Genomic DNA, 22,729 nt, shown 5'->3' with positions numbered 1-22,729 from the left:
AGCAAGCTCGGTCTAAACCTAACCTCTCCAGGAGCTACAGCGTGAATCCAGCTTCAGTTCCTCGTGTGATTCCGATGAATGCTGTCAGTATGTCCGCCGGAAGTTCACCAACACTCAGGCTGGAGATCAGCTCTCCAGGCTCTCAGTGGTAAAGTATTTGCTGGGTTCAGCTCTCAGAATCATTAAAGAGGGATGGAAAAGGAAAGAGATTCGACGAAGGGGCATCCGTATATTTAGGGAGGAGGGTTCTTAATATGAAAACACGACACAAAACAACCCTAAATACCACGGATATTTAATAGAAGGCAACTTTATTTTATAAATCTTCAAATACGGTTGCTTTAAAATCCTCAGCGTTAAGATTATGGGACTTTCTCTCTTAAGAAAAAGGCGTCCCAGGGTCTCCAACCCAGGAATCAGCTGAGATTATCCTGTTATCTCTGCTTACGCATGCTGACATATGTGTACATACGTGTACATAGTTTTCATGTGGAAAAATATTTTGGTTCTGATTTTGAAGCACATGCTATTAACAGCATCAATTTTCTTCTTCAGTACTAAAATTGTACACAACGTGAGGCCTGAAGAATAAACAACTTTTAAAATATCCCATTATTTACTAGTAAACCCTAGATCAATAAAAAAAGAACGATGTACCTACATCAACTATACATAAACTGTTTTTTTCAGAAGTTATTGAAAAATTTTTAAAATCCAAACACAAAATAGTAATTTTTCACTTACTATAACACAGTTCAAGTATTCTCTTAAGTTTATAATTAGCCAACTAGAACACATGAAGTAACTCTGTAAAATAGCTTTCCTTTGAATGATTACTGCTATACAAAATAGTGTGTCTATTACTACTGGGAATCATTACAGCATGTGGAAAGTAGAGACGACAGCAGATGAGTCTTTCCGTCCAAGTATTAACACACAGAAGGCCGCACACATTAGTAATAAGGCATCGTAGGCCATCTCCCCCAAGGATGTGAATTCATGTAAACAAAGACTATGCATAGTCCTTTAGGGAGAATATGGGCTAACATAGATAAAATATATGCAAATGGCTGTTACTTTGAACCATATATTATCTGGATATCGCACAAAACCAAGAGGCATTACCTATGATTTTAATAACTAAAAACGTTACTTCTATGTGAAATACAGGGCTTACACTTCTTAGAAACTAGCAATGAAAAAGAGTGAAGCTTGAAAAAAAAATCCACGTGTTTTCTAGAAATAAATATACAGTCCTCTCAACAACGCAGTGAATCACAGACGTCTCAGCTTAGCCTTAGCCATGACATTCATCAGTAGTGTAAAAGCAGGCTTTCCACACCGAAGCCGCCCGTGCAGCTTCTACCTTGTCAGCTGCCCAACAACCTTCAAAAGAGTTTTATTTTCCTGTTTTAGTTGCTCGTTCTCATCTTCCATGTCATCTAGGTCCTGGAAGGGGGGGTGGGGTGGAGAAAATAACAGGTTTAAAAATACTGGTACATACCACAAAGTTAACCTAAAAATAAAAGCCCACGGATAACTCACTCACTCAATTAACTCTAAAGTGCTAAGTTCTAAAAATTACATGGAATATGCCCTACCAGTACTTGAATCACACACACACACACACACACACACACACACACACACAGCGCATTAGATTTCTAGTAACAAATACATAGCCACGCAGTCCTAAAACTGTAGTAAGTTTTTGTTATGAGAAATATCACTTGAAGGAAAAAGCAGATATCTTTGCAGTCTATATATAATATTAGACCGTGACAAAGTCTTCCTCAAGTGCAGCACTGTCGTGAGCTTACCCTTTGAGGTTGGACCATCAGGCAGATGACTAAAACTTTAGCCAAGTCAGAACTGTACTTATTCACAGACGAACGATGCCAAGAAACAGATCTGTTCAAACTATTAATTTAAATTAAATGATAAAACCACAATCGTGTATCATCACCAAACGAGATGCCTGATACAGATCCTTAAAATTTACCGTGTCTGCCTATCTCCTTACCGCTGTCCTTTGCAAACTCATTACCCTTTCTTCTAGAATGTATGCATTACCTAACAGTTTTCAAGATCTACATGAAATAACATTTACTTCATAAAAAATAAAAAACAAAAACCAAAAAAACATAGCCATGAATCATGACTCAATTAGCAACTTAGGAAGAGGGTTTCTGATTATTTTAATGCTCTTGGTGTCTAAGACAGCACAAACACATCTTGAGCATCACAAATATTTGCCCAGCCTCTGAAACTGAATTCCAGCACAAACAGAGACATGCTTATACTAGGATCAAGATGAAAGACTACAAAAGACCCAAGTCAAACACTGGCTCAGCCAACAGTTACATGCAACCTCGAGCAAGTTAAAGGGGGGGGGGGGGTAACCCGGTCCTCATCTATAACATCCAGCTATTGCCTTAGAGTTGCATTAGAAGAGGCTGGCATGAAATGAGGCCCCCTCGTTCAGTGTGGCAGGTGGGATCAAACCCGTGGCACTGCCCAGCAGAGGCAAGCACTTTACCATTTAATTGCTGTGTGTTTTGGAGTTAAGACTTGGTTAGTCTTTTCTCTCTGAGGGAAACTTTTCTTTCTTCCACTTTAGACAAAATCTTGTACAAAAGCAGAACAATGGGAACTGCAGCCCAGAGCTGGGGACATCCTAAGTATCACTGGACGGAGTGTCGAGAATACAAAGCTTACGGAACGCCATGATAGATCTCAGCATAAATGACCGTCTTATTAACCAAACAGGCAATGAACAAGTTCCTCACCCTTGCGTGCTTTCATCCAGTGACCAAAAAGAGAAACCCAGGAACTGAAATACAGAACCACTTACTCTATTTAACAAATCAATCTCTTCCTTGAGTTTCCCAATCATTTCTTCTTTATCTTGCATCAGTCTCACAAGTCGAAGGTTTTCTTGCCTTTCTCTTACAACTTCCTGGGGAATAAATCGCAAAGCATCAACAGGGAACTGGCTGATTGCAGTATTTTAAAATGGCAAACACCTGTCAGTAACAGAGCACGACTCCAGACATTAGCAAAGCCCCTTCCAGCTATACCTGACACTGAAGTCATGACGGTGATGATGACACAAAGACAGACAGACAGATAGACAGACACATCAACTTTGTAAAGAAAGAAGAGAACATTTTTTTTTAATAGCAAAATTGCAAGCTTTCTGTGAATTGAAAAGGAAAAAATGGGACTTTCTGCTATTGTGGTTTTCCTTTAAAAGAGATGCTACGTGGTGGACCATACTTAGTGCCAAAGTTGGGAGTCTGAGGTAAGAGGATCCCCTGAACTTATGAGTTCAAAGCTAACAGGAGCCCCATAACAAGGTCCTGTGGAAATGACAATTCAGTCAATGGTGGAGCGGGTGCAAGAGGCAGCTCCTCTGATGCTGTAGTCATTGATAAGACGTCTGTGAGCCTGTGAACAACCCCAGTGAGACTCAGACACCCCAGAAGTGGGGCTAGTTGGGAAGAGGACAAGGTACATGAGCACAACACAGTATGTACACACATGAAGTGTCGTGAGGCCTGCTAGTACATATAATTAATATAGTCTAATAAAGTGATCCACCTAGGAGATTAAGAAAGCACACCCCTGGGCGTATTTATATGGAACAAAAAGAGAAGGAAGTTGAGAAACTCAGGTTTGCGTCTCTTTGCTCCCTAACAGCCAGGAGGGAAGCATGTCTTCCCTCACGCCCTGGCTTCAGTAAGGACAAGAAACCACAGGGCTGGCTGATACCAGCTGTAATTCTAAAACCATGAACCATGAAAAATCTACAAAAGAAAAAACAAACAAAAAAACCAAAAAACAACAATAAGGCCCTGCAAAGTAGTTTACTCAAAGGACAGACAGACAGACAGACCTAGAAAATACTGTCCTGTCTGAGGGAATGTAGTCTCATAGAGACAGAAGTCATATATTCTCTCTCATTCACAGACCCCAACTTTAAACGGATGGAAGCAGGTTGAGAGTTGGCCTAGGTGATGAAAGTAGGCATCAGACCACTGGAGAGCAGGAGACATTATAAAGGTGGGGGATGATGTCATGTGATAAGAAAGCAGACAAACTACGGGGGACAGGAGGGGCCAAGGGAGGAAAGGCGAATGGGGATGAAAAGTGAGAAAAGAAAAGAAAAGAAAAGAAAAGAAAAGGAAAAGAAATGAAAAGAAAGAAACCAAACCAAATTTTGATTACAAAATTCCATGATGAAATATGATGCTTTGTAAGCTAATAAATGCTTTTTAATTTTTTAAAAAAATCATTATTTAGAAGTTTTTTAATTCAGGGCTTCTAGCTCATTGTTTTACACACCTATGATCCTAGCTCTTGGGAGGTGGAGGCTGGCAGGTCACATAGATCCAAGATCATCTTTGGTTAACTGGACTGTATGAGACACAGTACTGTCTCAATAAACCTAGAACAGACAAAGACTCCAGGCCTCCTGGGAGGGCTGGAAAGGTCTCTGGCAGGACTCGCTTCTTTTCTAGCCCTCAGAGAAAGCACCAAGCTACCCAAAGCCATCAAAGGTTGCCTGTCAGCATTTCTGGAGTGTCATGAGTTTTTCAGAGGAACCTGTTAAAAACTAATAAAGTGTATTCTCTAACCCTTTAAATTTAAATAATGATTCCGATCAGAAATAGGGGTTAAAGCTTAAATGTAACCTAAATATCACCGCTGCGAAAGCTGCAAGTCAAAACAGATAAATCTCACAATAATCTTTGTGTCACAGGGAATAACTTCCATTCATTAAACAGAACTTATTCCAACCAAATGGGTTAGCGAGCGCCATTACCAGTTTCAGATGCATGTCCACGGGACACACCTCAGCTCTGTAACTTTACTGCAATGTTCAGGTGAGTTGCTGTGGAAACATCTGTAAGCAACTGTATCCTGTTTCTACTTGAAAATGGTTCAAGCACCAAACATGGGCCTAACTCAGAGTAGCTGTAAGGTCTGAACCAAAGGTATGTTCAGACGATGTAGTGCGGGGTACAGGCTGACAATGCAAACATCTAAGCACTCAAAAACACTCACTGCTCCTCAGAATACGAGTAAGATACGACAGAACAGGAATGGCTACTGAATCAAGGCATTCAAGTGGACAGAAAAGCACTTAAGGAAGGGGGGGGGGGCCCAAACACCAGGGTCTAGGTGCTAACGCACAAGATGGAGTCCAAGCTGCTCCTGGAGTAGAGCCGGATGTCTCCTGCCTGGGTGTCCCACCTCCCTTTCTGGGCATGATGCCATGGGACTGAGAGAAGAATGCTAAAGTATGTTCATTTTATTTAGAGTAATTCATAATTTATACCTTTTCAAGATCTTCAATTCTCTTTTCCAAGGTGCTACTTGAGGAGAAACTAGCCGGCACATTTGCATCTCTGTTGTGTCTACTGAAACCACTTCTGTCTGTTCGGGGATATCTATTTGAGATTTCATCTTCTGGGGCACTGGTTGTGCTGTGGAAATAAAAGTGGATAGTATATAAACATTGCTGGCACCCTAAAAGAAAAATGTCAAGGCTCTTTTCTCTCCAGTCTGAACAACTAAAGCTCCCTGAGGACACGGGGAATTTGTTTTCAGCCGTAGAACTTAATCCTCAGTCTAACCCAATGGGGAGAAACGTATAAACGCACATTAATTCTTTCAGCTGACTCCCAAGTGGCTGTTAGAGTCAGGCACTGTTCTGGGTCCTGAAGATGCTCACAGCAACCACACTCTTGTGTTGTGCTTTCAACAGGGAACGCCACCAAGGTCAACAGAGGGAAATGATTATCACTCTTCCACCAAGGCTGGACACGCTGGGGACTGGGACAGAACGATCTCCCAGACCTCTGTGGTGAAATTTACTTCTCTTTAGTTTTTCTTCTTAAATTTTTTTTTTATAATCAGGCTATGGTGGCACACACCTTTAAGCCCAGCACTAGGGAGGCAAAAGTAGGCAGATATCTGAGTTTGAAGCCAGCCTGGTCTACAGAGTGAGTTCCAGGACAGCCAGGGCTATACAGAGAAACCCTGCTTTCAAACAAACAAGTAAATGAAAATGAAACAGCTTTTTATTTTCAGAGTTCAATGTCTCATTTAAATTCCAAAACATAAAAAAAAAAAATCAAAAAATGTAATTTGAATGGGAAAAAAGTAGAGAGCTGTGTAAAGTTGCATACTTCCAACTGAATGTCGGCACATAGGCAAGCCCTTCCATTCCGGTAACTCTTTAGCCAGCACTTTCTCAAAATCAAACACGACCTTAGAGCTGATTGATAGCACTGTCAATATTTAAGGTGTTCAATGTAACAGGTGTTGCTCTACTCTCGGAAGATTTTCTACTACAATAAAATTACACACACACACGTCCTCCCCCCCACTTTATGGCTTCAGATAACACACACTTATTGACTCAAACTTTCTGTTGTTCGGGAATTTAGAGGCAGCTTAGGGGGTAATTAAGATCATGGGTCTCTTGTGAGCTGTTTGTCAAAATGTTAGAGAAATCTGTAGGCTTCGCTGACCTGGAGAGTCTGCCCGTGAGCCCACTCAAGTATCTGTGCAAAAACACTCAGTGCCTCCATGCCCTAGGCCAGAGGCCTCATTTTCTCCTAATATGGATCCTTTGAGTAGGCAACTTAATCCACAACAGCAGGCTTCCGGAGAGATCAAGATTTTGGAACCAGGCCAGAGGCTGTAGTGTCTGCCACACCCCAGTCTCAAGGTGGCATGCCACCACACCTGCGTCCTTTTGCTATACATTTGATCCCCCTGGTGAGGGGATTACAGAAGGCTTATGTAACCAGGAGGGAGGGCTCATGGGGGCATTTGGGGACTCATCTATAGTAGATTACACTAGTACACCTATAGTGAAACAATTTGATTTGATAGCACTTAGTAACTAGTCTCGTAGAAGCAGGCTAACAAAGCAACTTCAGGAAGCTCAGGATAATTTTGTTGTTGTTGTTTTTCTTTTAAAAAACAAAACATTAACTGAGCCAGGCAGTTATGTCTGTGAGTTTGAGGCCAGCCTGGTCTACAGAGCAAGTTCTAGGACAGCTGGGGCTACACAGAGAAACCCTGTCTCAAAAAACCAGAAATGACAAGAACAAAACAACTCCTACTCCCCTCAGGGAATAAAAAAAGTTAATGGAATGATCCATAAACTTTGCTTTTTAAAATTTTTGTTTTCAATCTTTTCATTAGTGGCCACTTGAAATATTTTATATGTAAAATTATTGTAAGCTCTAAAGTAGCTGTGGTATTATGAATGTAACTGATCCCCATAGACCCATAGGTAGTGGCACTATTAGGAGGTGTGGCCTTGTTAGAGGAAGTGTGTCACTGTGTAGGCGGGCTCTGAGACCTCAGATATTCTCAAGCCATGCCCAGTGACAACCCCTTTCTGTTGCCTGTGGATCAAGATGTAGGACTCTCAGCTCCTTCTCCAGCACCACGACATCTGCCTGTACATGTTTCCCACCAGGGTGACAATGGGCTAAACATCGGCAACTGTAACCAAGCCCCCGGTTAAATGTTTTCTTGCAAGAGTTCTGGTCATGGTGTCTCTTCAGAGCAGGAAAGCCCTAACTAAGACAGCAGGTTTTAGAGGAATCATGGACTCCTGATTTATGACATTCCCAGTCAGATCTTTTCATCCTATCTGGTCTTATGGGACCTGATGGTAATTCTCAAACACTCAATACCATGGCAACCACCAAGTTCATTGATTCTTCTAACTTTATTATGAGCCCACAAAGGCAAGCTGTAGGAACGTCAAAGGCACCGTAATTGCTACCTTTTTGTTGTTCTTTTGATCTTATCTGCCATTTAAAAACATCTGACATTCTTTGCTTGCACAAAAGGTTAAGGTGATTAAAACAGAGAAATGGGGGGTGGTGTGTGTGGGTTCAGTGGGGAGTGCTAGCTAACAGGCAAGTAAATGCAAGGCACATATTTATAGAGCTGGCCACCAAACTACTTTCTTATCTTGCAAAAATACCCAAAGTTCACCTGAAGTTCAAATACTTCTGCCTGAAATTTTCCCTTTGAAAGCCAACATATAACCACTTAGCATACAAGAGTCGATTAGCCTGAACGATAAGATCAAACCAAGCTAACATTTTTTTTTTTTTCAGAAATTTCAGACTTAAAGCATTAGTGTTTAGCTCTGCGAGCCTTTAGTGAACTACTGCAAATTTGGTGGATGGAGTTCAGCTGAGACAGCAAGGGTTTCTCTAACGCTCACAATCTGATGTAAGCTTTCAAGTATGGTGGCTTTGTCATTACCAGAGTGCACATTTGTCCTGGATGTCTCTGGAATGACTTTAACTGTCACCATTCAATTTTCTACTGGTGTCAGAATAAGAAAAAAGTGTGTCCTTATTTTAAAACATCCAGTAAAACCTGCCTTGTTGTTAGTAAATTAGAATTCAAGATAAATACAAATTCCCTAAGAGTTAGGAAGCATTCTAAAAAGCCAAAACTTGAGATAATGAAAATGCACATTTTTGAGTCCCAAATGACCAACACAAACATATCATATGCTCTAACAGCCTTGCTGTGCCTGACTAACACACAGCTTCCCACAGTCCCTGTACCCCTCTATCCACTATGCAGACATGACAAGTCTACTCCAGGCACAGGTCTGTCCACTAGCCATGAACTCAGAAGCAAACATGACCACAGAAAATGCAGCTTGGGGACGCACAAGGCTCCCTCTAGAAGTCTTCAGTCAGGCTGACATGGATGGCAACAAATTGTCCCAAGGGCCCTGCTCCGGGCAGCACTGTGCTGGGGGGTTAAAACCTATATTCAGAAGACTAAGGTACACATACAGGAATCAGTGTGCAGAGAGCAGCCTCGCAGCAGGGCAGCCCCAGGAAACTTAAACATAAACGCAAACAGAAGATAAGATAAGAGGATAGAAAAGCAAGCAGGAGACCCGAAAGCTATTTTACAGAAGAATTCAAACTAATCCAAACTCAACAGTCTCCAGTGTTTTAGGGGCAAACCTATCTTGGAATGTGTGTTCGTTTACCCGCTATTTTGTGGGATTTATGATCATCATATAAAGTAGTAAGTATTAGCTGTGTTGCCAAAATATAGTATACAAAGGATTGGGGAAACTCCCAAATTGTTTTATTTATTTGTGTTACAATATTTGTCCTATAGGAAATGACTATTTAAATTTTTAAAATGTTTTTAAGAATATTGCATATGTGCCATTCTTTCTGAAGATCTTTAATACCTCATGATACAGAAATTCAGAGAAGGAGTTATCTATTTGTATATTTGCTTTAATGGCTATCACAGAGATGTAAGATCTGGAAGATGTCTAAGAAGCGTACTTAAGATCTCAAAATCATGTTCAGCTTATGAGAACAGATTCCACTTTGTGTATCTTACCTGATGAACAGCCACGTGGTCATTTTTGCACTTCCGAACTTGGTCGTGTTTTCCCGTAAAGTTCCTAACTTTGGACTTTCCCTATTTTGTGATCCTTAGTTAAACTAGATAATTTATAAACCCACTAAACAGCCTTAACTTCAGTGCTGTGAGGCAGGGACAAAGTGGACAAAGAATATTGCTTTCTGGACACCTTCAGTGTCAAGTGACCACTGGACAAGGCGTTCAAGAAGGAATGCGTAAATGAGCACACACAGGGTCGGCTGTTCAACAGCCGAGTCTGCTCCCCACCCCCACCTACAGACCGAAAGGTAAATATAACTAAGATGGGGATGGGCGCTTGTCATCCCGGCTCCTCCAGGAGGTTGAGATAGGAGAACCTACTTGGGCCCTGGAGTTTGCAGCCAGTCCAATCAGCATAGTGAAACAACATCGCAAAGGCATAAACAAACAAACAAACAAACAATTTATTGAAAGTAAATGGGAGATTGTAATAATAAACACCTGCACCCTGACAGATACTCTTATACACAGCCTTCCCTTGGGAAATCACAGCTTAGAGTCAAGTAAAGCTAACAGGAAGACGGGGCACTGGTGTCACAAACTCTTAATCCTAACCCTCGGGAGGAGGGGCAGGTGGATCTCTGTGAACTAGAGGCCAGCCTGGTTTACAGAGCAAGGTTCATGACAGTCAGGGCTACAGAGAGAAACCCTTTCTAGAGGGGGAAAAAAAACAAAGCTAACTTAAGTTAACAGGAGCTGGGAATTTAGTGTAGCAGGTAGAGCCTTTGCCGCCCCCACCCCCCACCCTAAGTTCCATGCCTAGCATCTAAAACAAGTAAGGGAAATGGGAAGCCATTAAAGCAGGAGAGGGGATAGAATTCCTTTTACAGAACACACTATAGATCAGCAGAGATAGCAAGCACAGTGGCCAGCAGTTAGGTCAGGCTGCTGTAGTTATCCAAGGAGGATATGGTGGTGGTGGTGGTACAATGAACAGACTTCAGTTCAGCTCAGTAAGGGTTGCAGAGCCAGGTGAGATGATGAGATGAGAAATGAATAATGAAGCAGTTGTAGCCCGAGGCCCTGGTTCACAGTGTCCAAGGCTCTTGCTTCAGCAAGAGCAAACATGCATGTTTACTACCGACCGGTACTGTTTAAACACTCACTTCTGAACGTGCTGAGCCGAGCGTGCTTCTTAGGTATCTAACATCTAACAGCTGCTGGCTACTTTTTCCTAGCACAAGAGATAAAAGAGAAAGTAAATAAATTCTAAGAGAGTCGATTATTAATCAATGTGAATACAAAGAAGGAAGGACAAAGAACACCGAGACAGGAAGAAAGCCAAGGCGGGGCTGTAGTCCCAAGTCTCGTCCCAAGACAGAAAAGCAGTGTCCTTTAGACACTTTAAAAGTCCACATTCTCTGTAGGGACCACAGACATCAGGTAGAAATGATAAACAAAACACTAAAATACGGATGTCTCTTAGTGGTTTCATTCGCTCAAAGAACAAGCTTCAAAGAATGTGTTGGAAATGGAACGAAGATCATTGAACAAAGATGGCTAGCACTGCCCTCCCCACAGGGAAATCACAACACCTCAGGTAGAGTGACAGAGGACAGGGCAGGAACTCAGTGAGAGACAAGATGGAGACCTGGGATGGAATCATGTCTCATATAGAGTATACTATAAATGTGACGCCCGCCCCAAGCCTGGAGTGAGGTGCAAGACCAGTTCTACACAGCCCCTGGACATCCATGTGGATCATTAGCGGTTGCCCTGACCAGGGATGTTCCAAGTTCTCTAGTGGTAATGTGAGTCAGAGACATCAACACTGACCCTGGTTACTGCATAACCACAGACCCAGACTGTGGCCTTCAGAGGTAGCATAGGCTGGGACCTGTAGAGGTTTGGTCTAGTGCTACGTATTGTGATGCTAAATTCTAGGAGGAGGGACTTCTGTTTACAAACTTTTGTTGTGCAAACCTTGCTACAGGATTTAAAACTATTGGTTAAATAAAATTGGCTATAGCCAAATACTGGAGGGCTTAGAGGTGGGTGGGTTTGGAGTGACCCGGTGGAGGACAGACCACAGAAAGAGGAAGAAGGAAAATGGAGGAGACGCTGCCATGAGGGGAGATGGACCATGAGCACATGGCCAGGAGTGCCCCCCTCCCCGTAATGAATAAGCCAAATAATAACCATAGTCTTGTTTACTTGTAAGCTAATTGGGGATAAGCTTAATTTGTTTGGACTATAATTTGGCTATAATAGGGACCTCACCAGGTGGCAGAGCTGGTCACTCACAGCAGGCTACTCCCCCACCCTCGAGTCTCCAGTTCCCTCTCTCTTCATAATGCCCAAGATGCTCTGCCTCTCTTCTTCTCCCATCTGTCCACCACATACTCGCACACTGTGGTGGCTCCTTCTGCAGGCTGGCCACATGGCTGGTGGGTCCCTGGGTGACATTCTCTGACAAGTGGGTGCCTACAGCTTGTGATGTGGCCCAGAGGGCAGGTCTGTGAGCGGCACACCCTGCAGACGAGACCTGTTTCCCTCCTCCTGTGCTGCACTGCCTCGGTTTGCTTTTTAGGCATAAGGCAGCTTTGGTCACCAAGGAAAGCCTCAAGCTAGAAAGAACAAGGACTGCCAGCCAATCACTCTGTCTCTACAGCACCTCCACCAAGGCGCTGGGAGGGGGCTCACCACCACTTCTGGCCATTGCTGCTCGGCATTCTGAAGCATTACAGAGTCCTTCTGGGATGGGCCTCTCAGTCGCCATCTTCCTTAGCATCATGGCTACAGCTACTACTGTCAACACTCACTTTTGTGTGCCTCTCTGCAATCAGCATCCTAGCCTTGCACCTGGCCCACCTGTGCTCCAACACTCCTGGAGCTCCTGTCCACCACCACTGCCTCCACAAATACCTGCAGTTCAGACAGCACAGGCAATGATGACCATACCAGAAAAACGATCATATGGAGGCTACACTGCTCCACTGATAACCAAAGTCATGGCATCTATCTAAAAGAACCCCTAATTTCATATAAAAGGAAAACATCTTCTGTTGCAGGATTTTACCTGCAACACACACAGAAAGGGGAGGTCTGAGGAGGAGAGAGAGAACCAGAATGGAGGCTGATGTGGTGTTATCAAAAGGTTAGAATAATTGTGTTAGCCTGGCAGTGGTGGCGCACGCCTTTAATCCCAGCCCTTGGGAGGCAGAGGCAGGTGGATTTCTGAGTTCGAGGCCAGCCTGGTCTACAGAGTAAGTTCCACTACAGTCAGGGCTACACAGAGAAACCCTGTCTCGGGAAAACAAAAAACGAAAAAACAAAACAAAACAACACCCCCCCCAAAAAAACCCCCCAAAAAACCCCCAAACAAACAAGAAAGAAAGAAAGAAAGAAAGAAAGAAAGAAAGAAAGAAAAAATTGTGTTGCCTCATCATTATCATTTGGCTCTGAAATTATTGTATTGGCATCTTGTAAATTGTGTTATTATTGATACATAAATCTGATTGGCTAGTTAAGCATTAAGAGTCTTGATTCTACTGGGTAATTAGGTGTTGAGATGGCTAACCAGGGGTACATGGGGTGTTGCATGAAAGCAAGAGGAACTGGGGGCCTGGTCTGAGAGATGGCCTGATGGGAGCCACATGGCCTAGCAAGGCTGGTGAGTTGGCAGGCTGAAAGATGGAATGAGTGAGATCACCTGGCACAGTGGCTAGCTCTAGATATGTCCTGCAACATCTTCTTACGGAAAACCTAAAATTGAAAGAAGACAGCACAGCAGCTCTATAGGCAACATAGGAACATGGGAGGTATAAAAACTGTAAGGGAGTGTAGAGAGGAGCTCCTGTGCACTGTGTGGAAGCATCACCTGTCAATAAAAAGCTGCCAGCCTATTAGCTTAAAGAGGTAGAAGGAGGTGGGAATTCCAGCAGGGAGAGAGGATTCTGGGATAGAGTAGGGTGTGGAAAGAGATTCACCCCAAATGTTGATGGAGACAGTCACATGAAACTGAGGAGAGGAAAGAAACCAGCCATGTGGTACTTATAGAATAGAATAAGTGGATTAAATAAGTTATGAGCTAGCCAGGGAACAAGTCCAAGCTTAAAGCCTAGGCATTTACTCATGAACTGATTTGGTCTCAGAGTTCGTTATTTTGGAGAACAAAGAGGCCGGGTTGAAAAGCTTATGGTTAGAAGGAAACATATATCCAATAGAACAACAAGCAGTTCTTAGCTTGTGGGGTCATAACCCTTTGAGGTTGAATGACACTTTCAAAGGAATCACATTTCAGATATCCTTCATACTAGATACTTACATCAGGATTCACGACAGTAGCAAAATTACAGTTCTGGAGTAACAACGAAATAGCTTTATGGTGGTGGTGGTAGCGGTGGTGGTGGTGTGGTCACCACGACATGAGGAACAGTATCAAAGGGCTGCAGCATTAGGAAGCTTGAGAACCACTGTTCCAGAAGAAAAAAATCCCAAAATGAAAGAAATCTATTACGTTCTCGAAAAGAAATTCAAAATAGTGGTAAGCAGTAAAACCCTAACTAAGACAGTAAATCAAGTGAGATACAATAGAGTGTATGTAGTAAATAACCGATTTAATGAATCCATGACACCAGAGAGAAACCCAGCAGAAATGAGAACAAGCAGAAATGGAGAAATGACATCATTTGGTCAACTAAAGGGTCACAAGACAGAAGAAAGGCGTGAGTGTGAGTGTGGGGAAGGGATGAGATAAAGGATGGGATAAAAAGGGTGGTAGAGACAAAGAAGCAAGCGTGGGTGTAAACAACATGCACACACTCTCTCTCTATATATATATATATATACATATATATACACACACACACCCCACATATATATATGTATATATTATACATACATACACACACATATATACACACACATATATATGTGTATATATTATATATACATACACACATATACATGTATATATTATATATACACACATATATATACATACACACACACATATATATACACATATATGCACACGACACATACATATATGCATGAAACTATCAAAGAACTTTGATCAATAAAAAAGAAAAGAAAAAGGAAAGACAGCATAGGCACATAAGAGTATACAACTCAGGGCTGGAGAGATGGCTCAGAGGTTAAGAGCACTGTCTGCTCTTCCAGAGGTCTCAAGTTCAATTCCCAGCAACCACATGGTGGCTCACAACCATCTGTAATGGAATCTGATGCCCTCTTCTCATATGTCTGAAGACAGCTACAGTGTACTCATATACATTAAATAAATAATAATTAAAAAAAAAAGTGTACTATTCAGTGTAAGAAGAACTAGCTTGTGTCCCTTGTGGAGAAATGAAGGATACACCAGGTAAAAGGCACAGTCAACTGGGTACAGAGGTTGATCTCAGCCACGATAGGAGACTAGTGATCGCTAGTGACTAGGAAGGGGAGGGATAGGAAGGTTGCATAATGTATAGAAAATACAGTCACACATAAGTATTTGCTATGGTGTTCCTGATCACAGTATGGGGATTGAGTTCACCATAGTTTATGACATACTTCAGTATGAGTGGAGAGATTACTAAGAAGACAGATGATAAATATAAGGGGTAGATATTCTAACGGCTCTGATTTGATCATTACACTATTGCAGTGAATATTTACATGATCCTGTAAATATGAACAAAGGATCATCAATTAAAAACAACAAAACCGACAAGTCTCACTGATAAGCTGTAAGACCCTTGAATGTTAGGAATACATAATAAAATAATACATAAATAAACCCCTATGCATGTATGAAGGCAAAGAGTGATTACTGACAATCAAATCAGCCCTCTGGCCCCCAAATACTAGATGAGAAAGAAAGACAGGCTGCCATAACCATGCAGGCCATATTACTTGATTTTGTTGCCAAATTTAGCTCTTTATCCTAAAACAGCTATTCTGTAGGCCGGATATGCACAATGGAAAATATTCAGAATTAAAAAAAAAAAAAAAAAAAAAAAAACTGCTTCATGAACTCCAAAAGGTTTGTGATGTTCTAGTTAGGAATGCTAACACAAACCTAAGATCCAACGGGAAAACTGTCTGCTCTCAGGCACAGAGATATTAAGTATGGTGGTCAGTAAAGGGAAAATAAGAAGCAATATTATCGTAGGTAAATACCACCCTTTACTGGAAGTTTTTCCCCTTCTGGGAACTTTCACATCTGTGGAAAGACGAGAGGGCACTGCTGTGTTGTTCAGGAAAATAACACTTATTCTAAAGCTATCATAAGAATGAGATTGGCGGCATTAAGAGATTATAGTCAGAGGAATTTCCCACTAACACAGACATTTTAAAGCTCAGCAATGAAATGAAATACAAGACTCATGGGTAAAACCCAGGAAACAATGGGTATCAAACATCCAGAGGTGTTAGACAGATCACGGCCTTCCTAAGTAGCAAGTAAGAGCAGGACTGGCCTCCACACTCCTCGCCTTCACCCCCTCCTGTGTCCCACAACCTGCTGTGTGGGCTCTTCCCCTGCCTTTAAATACAAGCACACACAATTAAAATTCAAAACCATACCAGGCTCTTTATTAAAACTGGGATGCATATTCACTGTAAGACAACAGGGAAGACTTTTAACAATTTATTTTTATTTTATGTGTACTGCTGTTTTTACCAGCTTCTCTGTCTGTGTGAGGGTGTTGGATCCCCTGAAACTGCACTTACAGACACTTGGGTGCTGGGAATTGAGCCCCGGTCCCTCTGGAAGAGCAGTTCGTGCTCTTAACCACTGAGCCATCTCTCCAGCCCCTACAGGGAGGACCTTAAAAAGGAACCGCTTTTCTCTAAAAGACCACAGCCCCATCTCAAAGAACTGACTGTCTTTCCATTTCATGTTTTTCATTCCAAGGTTTTCTTAGCTTGTGCCTGTTCAGCTTCTTCTACCACAGGCTTACATGGAGGCTGCTGGTGCACAGAGGAGGTGAGCTAACAGGACGTCACTAAGATCAACTTATCCCTGCATCTCTCCTATACTCTGAAATGTATACATTCAGAGTATTTGGCCAATTTTCTGAGGAACCTCCAGACTGACTTCCAGAGTGGTTGTACAAGCTTGCAATCCCACCAACAATGGAGGAGTGTTCCTCTTTCTCCACATCCTNGCCAGCATCTGCTGTCACCTGANTTTTTGATCTTAGCCATTCTGACTGGAGGGAAGTGGAATCTCAGGGTTGTTTTGATTTGCATTTCCCTGATGATTAAGGATGTTGAACATTTTTTCAGGTGCTTCTCAGCCATTCCGTATTCCTCAGGGGAGAATTCTTTGTTTAGCTCTGTACCCCATTTTTAATGGGGTTATTTGATTTTCTGGAGTCCAGCTTCTTGAGTTCTTTGAATATATTGAATATTAGTCCCCTATCAGATTTAGGATTGGTATAAGTTCCTTTCCCAATCTGTTGGTGGCCTTTTTGTCTTATTGCCAGTGTCTTTTGCCTTACAGAAGCTTTGCAACTTTATGAGGTCCTATTTGTCAATTCTTGATCTTACAGCACAAGCCATTGCTGTTCTGTTCAGGAACTTTTCCTCTGTGCCCAAATCTTCGAGGCTTTTCCCCACTTTCTCCTCTATAAGTTTTAGTGTCTCTGGTTTTATGTGGAGCTCCTTGATCCACTTAGACTTGAGCTTTGTACAAGGAGATAAGAATGATCAATATGCATTCTTCTACATGATAACCACCAGTTGAGCCAGCACCATTTGTTGAAAATGCTGTCTTTTTTCCACTGGATGGCCCAGATGTCCCTCAACAGAGGAATGGATACAGAAAATGTGCTACATTTACACAATGGAGTACTACTCAGCTATTAAAAACAATAAATTTATGAAATTCTTAGGCAAATGGATGGATCTGGAGGATATCATACTGAGTGAGGTAACCCAATCAGAAAAGAACTCACATGATATGCACTCACTGATAAGTGGATATTAGCCCAGAAACTTAGCATGCCCAAGATACAATTTGCAAAACACATGAAACTCAAGAACGAAGACCAAAGTGTGGATACTTCGTTCCTCCTTAGAATGGGAACAAAATACTCATGGAGGGAGTTACAGAGACAAAGTTTGGAGCTGAGACGGAAGGAAGGACCATCCAGTGACTGCCCCACCCAGGGATCCATCCCATAATCAGCCACCAAACGCAGACACTATTGCATATGCCAGCAAGATATTGCTGACAGGACCCTGACATAGCTGTCTCTTGTGAGACTATGCCGGGGCCTAGCAAACACAGAAGTGGATGCTCACAGTCAGCTAGTGGATGCAACACAGGGCCCCCAATGAAGGAGCTAGAGAAAGTACCCAAGTAGCTGAAGGGGTCTGCAACCCTATAGGAGGAACAACAATATGAACTAACCAGTACCCCCAGAGCTCGTGTCTCTAGCTGCATATGTAGCAGAAGATGGCCTACTCGGCCATCATTGGGAGGAGAGGCCCTTGGTCTTGTGAAGATTATATGCCCCAGTACAGGGGAACGCCAGGGCCAGGAAGGGGGAGGGAAAACTACTTCCAGGGTGGGGGAAGAGTGTAGGGGACGTTCGGGATAGCATTTGAAATGTAAATGAAGAAAATATCTAATAAAAAAAAAAAAAGAAATGGAAGACGTATGAGTAGCTCTCATTTTGGGTGCCTATCAGATTCTTCCAACTACAGGTTTGAATGGGAACTCACCCCCAGCCTACAATCCTAAACAACTATAGTAGAAAANAATTTATTTAAAAAAAAAAAAAAAAAAAAGAGTATTTGTCCCAGGGCAGGGCGACTGGCTCAGTGGTACAGAGCGCCTGTTGCTCTTGTAGGGGACCCAGATTTGGTTCCTAGCATCCATGTGGCAGCTCATAACCGTCGAAGTCCAGTTCTGTGGGGCCAGTCGCACAGACCTCTCCTGACCTTGCTGGCACCAGGTGTGCATACGGTGGTGCGCATGCACAAGTGTACACAAAATAAAAATTTTAAACCTAAAAAAAAGGGTTTGTTCAGAGTATCTCAAATCAAACACATTTATTCTAGATAAGAGAAGTCTTCCCACACAAACAAAGGCATAGCTGTAGTTTATTAGGGCATGTGCCCGGAGGTAAGCCTTCTGGACCGCAGTGTGTGCCTGTGGCAACCAGTGCACGATACAAAACCACTCAGCACCAACAGAAGGATTATAGAGAAAATGGAACCCAGGACGTGATCTCAAAAACTACTTCCAGGGACACATTTAAAGGTGGGGAAAAGAACGGAAGAGAAACATTACCACAGGGCTAAATATGCTAAAGACTCAAGAAAAACATCAATATGGCATTTTATTATAGAACAGCGACGGGTGTTTACAGAAGTGGGCATCACAAGAACTACAAGTGGCTCATGATTCACCATGGGGTGTGAGGAGGAGGAGGGTGGGGCAGAAGTGGAAGTTACGCCACTTACAGGGAAAGCAGGCTGCCGCTAACCCTGAGCTGGCTGACAGATGTGGGCAGCATACACCTGGCTGTGCGCTCTATGTTCCCACGTACGGGAAAGTGGGTGCCATTCTATATGCACATAGAATGTCAATTCTGAGGAAGGGTAAGTTTGTCCCCTAACACATCAATAAGATGGATCTTCTCTCCGTAGCAGGCTTTAACTTACACCAGAGGAGGCTGACTCTAAAGAGAATGTTGGCCTTTAAGAAAAAGAATCATGGTCACACTTTCCTCAAGTTAAAAAGCAACCGTGGCTTCCCGAACCAGAGGTAGTGGGGTTTCCTGTGTACTCCTTGCTGGGTGTGTTGATGAGACAGAGATGACACAGCTGAGGGCAGCCCTAGTTTATCGGACTGAAAATGAAGTTGCAGACACCCACGTTACAGTGAGGAGCTGAGGGGATATGGAACTAACCGCATATCTACTGCCGTCTGTATGAGATAAAAAGCCATTTATAAAACGAATCAGCAATAAAAAATTATAGCAGTCGTGTTTGGTTTAAATGATAGGATTGCGTTTTATTAATACCAATTTTCTGTACGTGTCACGTTTTCATTAAGAAACACACACTGAAAAAAAAAAAAAAGAAACACACACTGCTTTAAAAGGCAGAAAAGAGGCCCTACAGGATGGCTCAGTGGTTAAACCCTCTCAACCATACACGGCTGCAAGTGGGGTATCATCTCGGAATTCCATAGGAGGAAAATCGTCCTACAAAGCAGTCCAGGCTGTGACGCTGCCTGCGCCTGGCCACCCGACTTTAACCCTTGGTACCCAAATAAAGGTGGAAGGATAGCCAACTCTCCCACCCTTGCCACATCCTTCCAGACTTAGCCTCTCTTTCTCCAAAGTTTAACCAATGTACTGGAAACCTCACCAAGTAAACATTCTACTGACAGAATTGCATACTGGGAAAAGAAAGCCCCAAACGCCTGCCCTTGATCCACCTTTCCTAAATGGAGTATCAGAAATGTCACGGAGCTCATCTCCAAACGGATGAAATTAAAAATCAAGAATAGTTTGTGTGGGACTTCCTAGAGGAACAAGGGTTCCCTGCACTGTAAAGCACCGCAGGGCCAGCCTGGTGCTTCACCGAGCTAAAACTCTGCATTCTTGACATTTGCAATTAGTGAGAGAGAAGTGCCCACGGGGCTAGAGACTTGAAACCCCTAGAGACGTTTCTGAGTTATTGCCATCTGTGTGTTTCTACAAGTCATTTAGTTTATAGAAAGTCGTGTCTGACGTGTGATACCAATGTTTTATCTCTTAGGCCATTCCTCATCTCTGTCATCCCCATTTGTCAAGAGACACCCTCGTCAAGAAACACCAGTTCTCTGATCACTGCTACAACTTGCTGACAGATTAGGGAGAGTAATGAACTGTTGACAGACTATGTAAGATAACCCGGGAGATCAAGAATGGATAATTTCAGATATGAGTCTGGGCTTTGTACAGAGCTTCTTAGACTACATTAAAATAGACTCATTACAACTCAATAAAAGAACTATTACAAATTTAAGTTTCAGTATTTACTCATTTAAGCAGGGTCTCCCTATTAGCTCAGGCTAGCCTCAAACTCGCCATTTCCTTGGTCCTCTCAGATGCTTTGGCTATTTAAAAGTATGCTTGGGAATAATAAACAGGGCTAAATCTTTGAAAGCTGAAAAGTAACGTGCCTCCTGCTTTAGCCTACACAAATAAATGTGTATGCAGATGAGCGCATCACAAAGAAAACAATGGTTTTTAGACCTTAAAAATAAAAAAAAACACATGCTGGAAAGATAGCTCAGCAGTTAAGAGTACCGACTGTTCTTCCAGAGGCCCTGAGTTCAATCCCCAGCAACCACAGCATGGCTCACAACCATCTGCAATAGGGTCTGGTACCCTCTTCTGGTGTGTCTGAAGAGAGCTATGGTGGTATACTCATATGCATGAAATAAATAAATAAATAAATCTTTGAAAATAAATAAAAAATAAAAAAAACACACATCATGGAAAACAACTTCTTACTAATTGGACAAAATGGCAACCTTGTAACAGCTTTGGGGAGGACTCTTTATTTTTTGTTACTGCTGTGTGTATGGATGTGTGTTTTGTGTGTGCACAGCATAAGTGCAGTACCCATGGAGGGTGATGGCGCCACAAGCACAGTTGAGAGCTGCCTGATGTGGTGCTAAGAATCAAACTCTAACCCTCCGCAAAAGCAAGCCCCACTCTAAACTGCTGGGCCATCTCTCTAGCCTCCACCGCCACCCCCGGTAAAAACTGATTTCAAAACAACAACAACATCAAAACAAACAAACAAACAAAAACAAAACAAAGACTAAAACCACCCAAAACTAAATTAAACTAAACCAACAAACCCTAAATATTCTGTCATTTATTTCAATTCAAAACCACAAATATAAAAGTGCTGCTTATAATTTCAATTTTGACTAGCTTTAAGTTTGTGTAACACGGTTGAAAGATTATCACATTTTATCTTTGTTTTCCAAACAACAACTTTTTTTTTTTTTAATTTGAAAATATGTCACAGGACTATGGTGTCTCTTGACTTTAATCCTAGAACTTGGGAGGCAGAGGCAGGCAGATCTTTGTGAGTTCAAGGCAAGCCTGGTCTACAGTTCCAGGACATCCTAGGCTACAAAAAGAAACCATGCCTGGAAACAACAACAACAACAACAACAACCAAAAACAAAAGTCAAGTCAAAGCTAATTCGGTCTGACAAAAGAAACTTCATTCTCTTTGGGTTAATTTACTCATGGTACATAGAAGCTACTCAGTGCTAGATTACAGAAGTGTGTTTCATCACACACACATAAAGACAGACAAGCTCCATCAAACACAGAGTGCTTTCTATGGGTTAAAATGATAAGTGTAGGTGTTCTGCTCCTCCACATAGGTCCTCCCCTCCTCCCCCTTATCATAGATCCCACCAAAAAATTAAAAGATAAAAAAAAATTTTAAAAATATCACATTTTACTTGTGCTCGCTTCATATGAAAGCTCAGAATCCCTATTAGTGGCCGTCTTAGACCTATTAAACAGGTTCACGTGGGTGGGGTCATAGCGGCGGCCACCCTCACAGTGTGGTTAGTGCCCTTGTAAGATGGACAGAGAATCTGACTCCAACTCTGATAAAGAACACAGCAAGATGAGTATCTTCGAACCAGGTCTCAGAGACAACTGCTGTCCCCAGCACGAATCATTTTTATCATCACTACCACTGCCAACGCCACCTCCAGCTCTGCTTTTCCATCCCCACCCCTGCCTCGGACTAGCTGGTTCTAGTCATCAACTTCAGGCCTCTACAAACTTCTAGTTAATGGCATTTTGTCATTCCATTTGGTGACCTAGTATTGTCAGTGTGTAACTACATGTCCGGAATAGGTCAGAAACAAGCTTGTGGCTGACAGGCGCCACAACTCTGTCTACGAGGGAATTTCTTTCTCTTTTCTTTCATTTCTATTTTTTAAAGTATTTTTTAAAAATCTATTTAAGTATGCATTTTACACATATGGATGTTCTGTCTGCATGCATGTACACCACAAGATCCCACGTGCATACAGTCAAATGGGACTAGAGTCAGAGGCAGCTGTGAGCCACCAGGGTGGGAACTGAACTCGGGACGTCTGGAAAAGCAGTCAGTGCTGCTAACTGCTGAGCCATCTCTCCAGGCCCAGGAATTTTTTTCTTTTTCTTTTTTTTTGGTGGGGTGGGGTGGGGTGGAGGGTTTCAAGACAGGGTTTCTCTATATAGCCCTAGCTGTCCTGGAACTCACT

General features: G+C 42.4%; 1 protein-coding gene across 1 annotated transcript in view; it reads right to left on the bottom strand.

Annotated features, from left to right (window-relative positions):
- Nucleotides 1–290: 290 nt before the first annotated feature.
- Pawr (pro-apoptotic WT1 regulator) overlaps nt 291–22,729 on the bottom strand; it is an 86,111-nt gene continuing 63,672 nt past the window's right edge. Inside the window, exons 4-6 of the mRNA XM_021174512.2 lie at nt 5,345–5,527; nt 2,855–2,959; nt 291–1,449 (exon numbers count right to left, since the gene is read on the bottom strand). Coding sequence (XP_021030171.1) covers nt 1,363–1,449; nt 2,855–2,959; nt 5,345–5,527 — 375 coding nt within the window. The 3' untranslated portion in view covers nt 291–1,362. The remainder of the gene's footprint in view (nt 1,450–2,854; nt 2,960–5,344; nt 5,528–22,729) is intronic.

This window comes from Mus caroli, chromosome 10 (genome assembly GCF_900094665.2).
Source record: "Mus caroli chromosome 10, CAROLI_EIJ_v1.1, whole genome shotgun sequence".
Lineage (NCBI taxonomy): Eukaryota > Metazoa > Chordata > Mammalia > Rodentia > Muridae > Mus > Mus caroli.
This window is presented reverse-complemented; position numbering and strand designations above follow the sequence as displayed.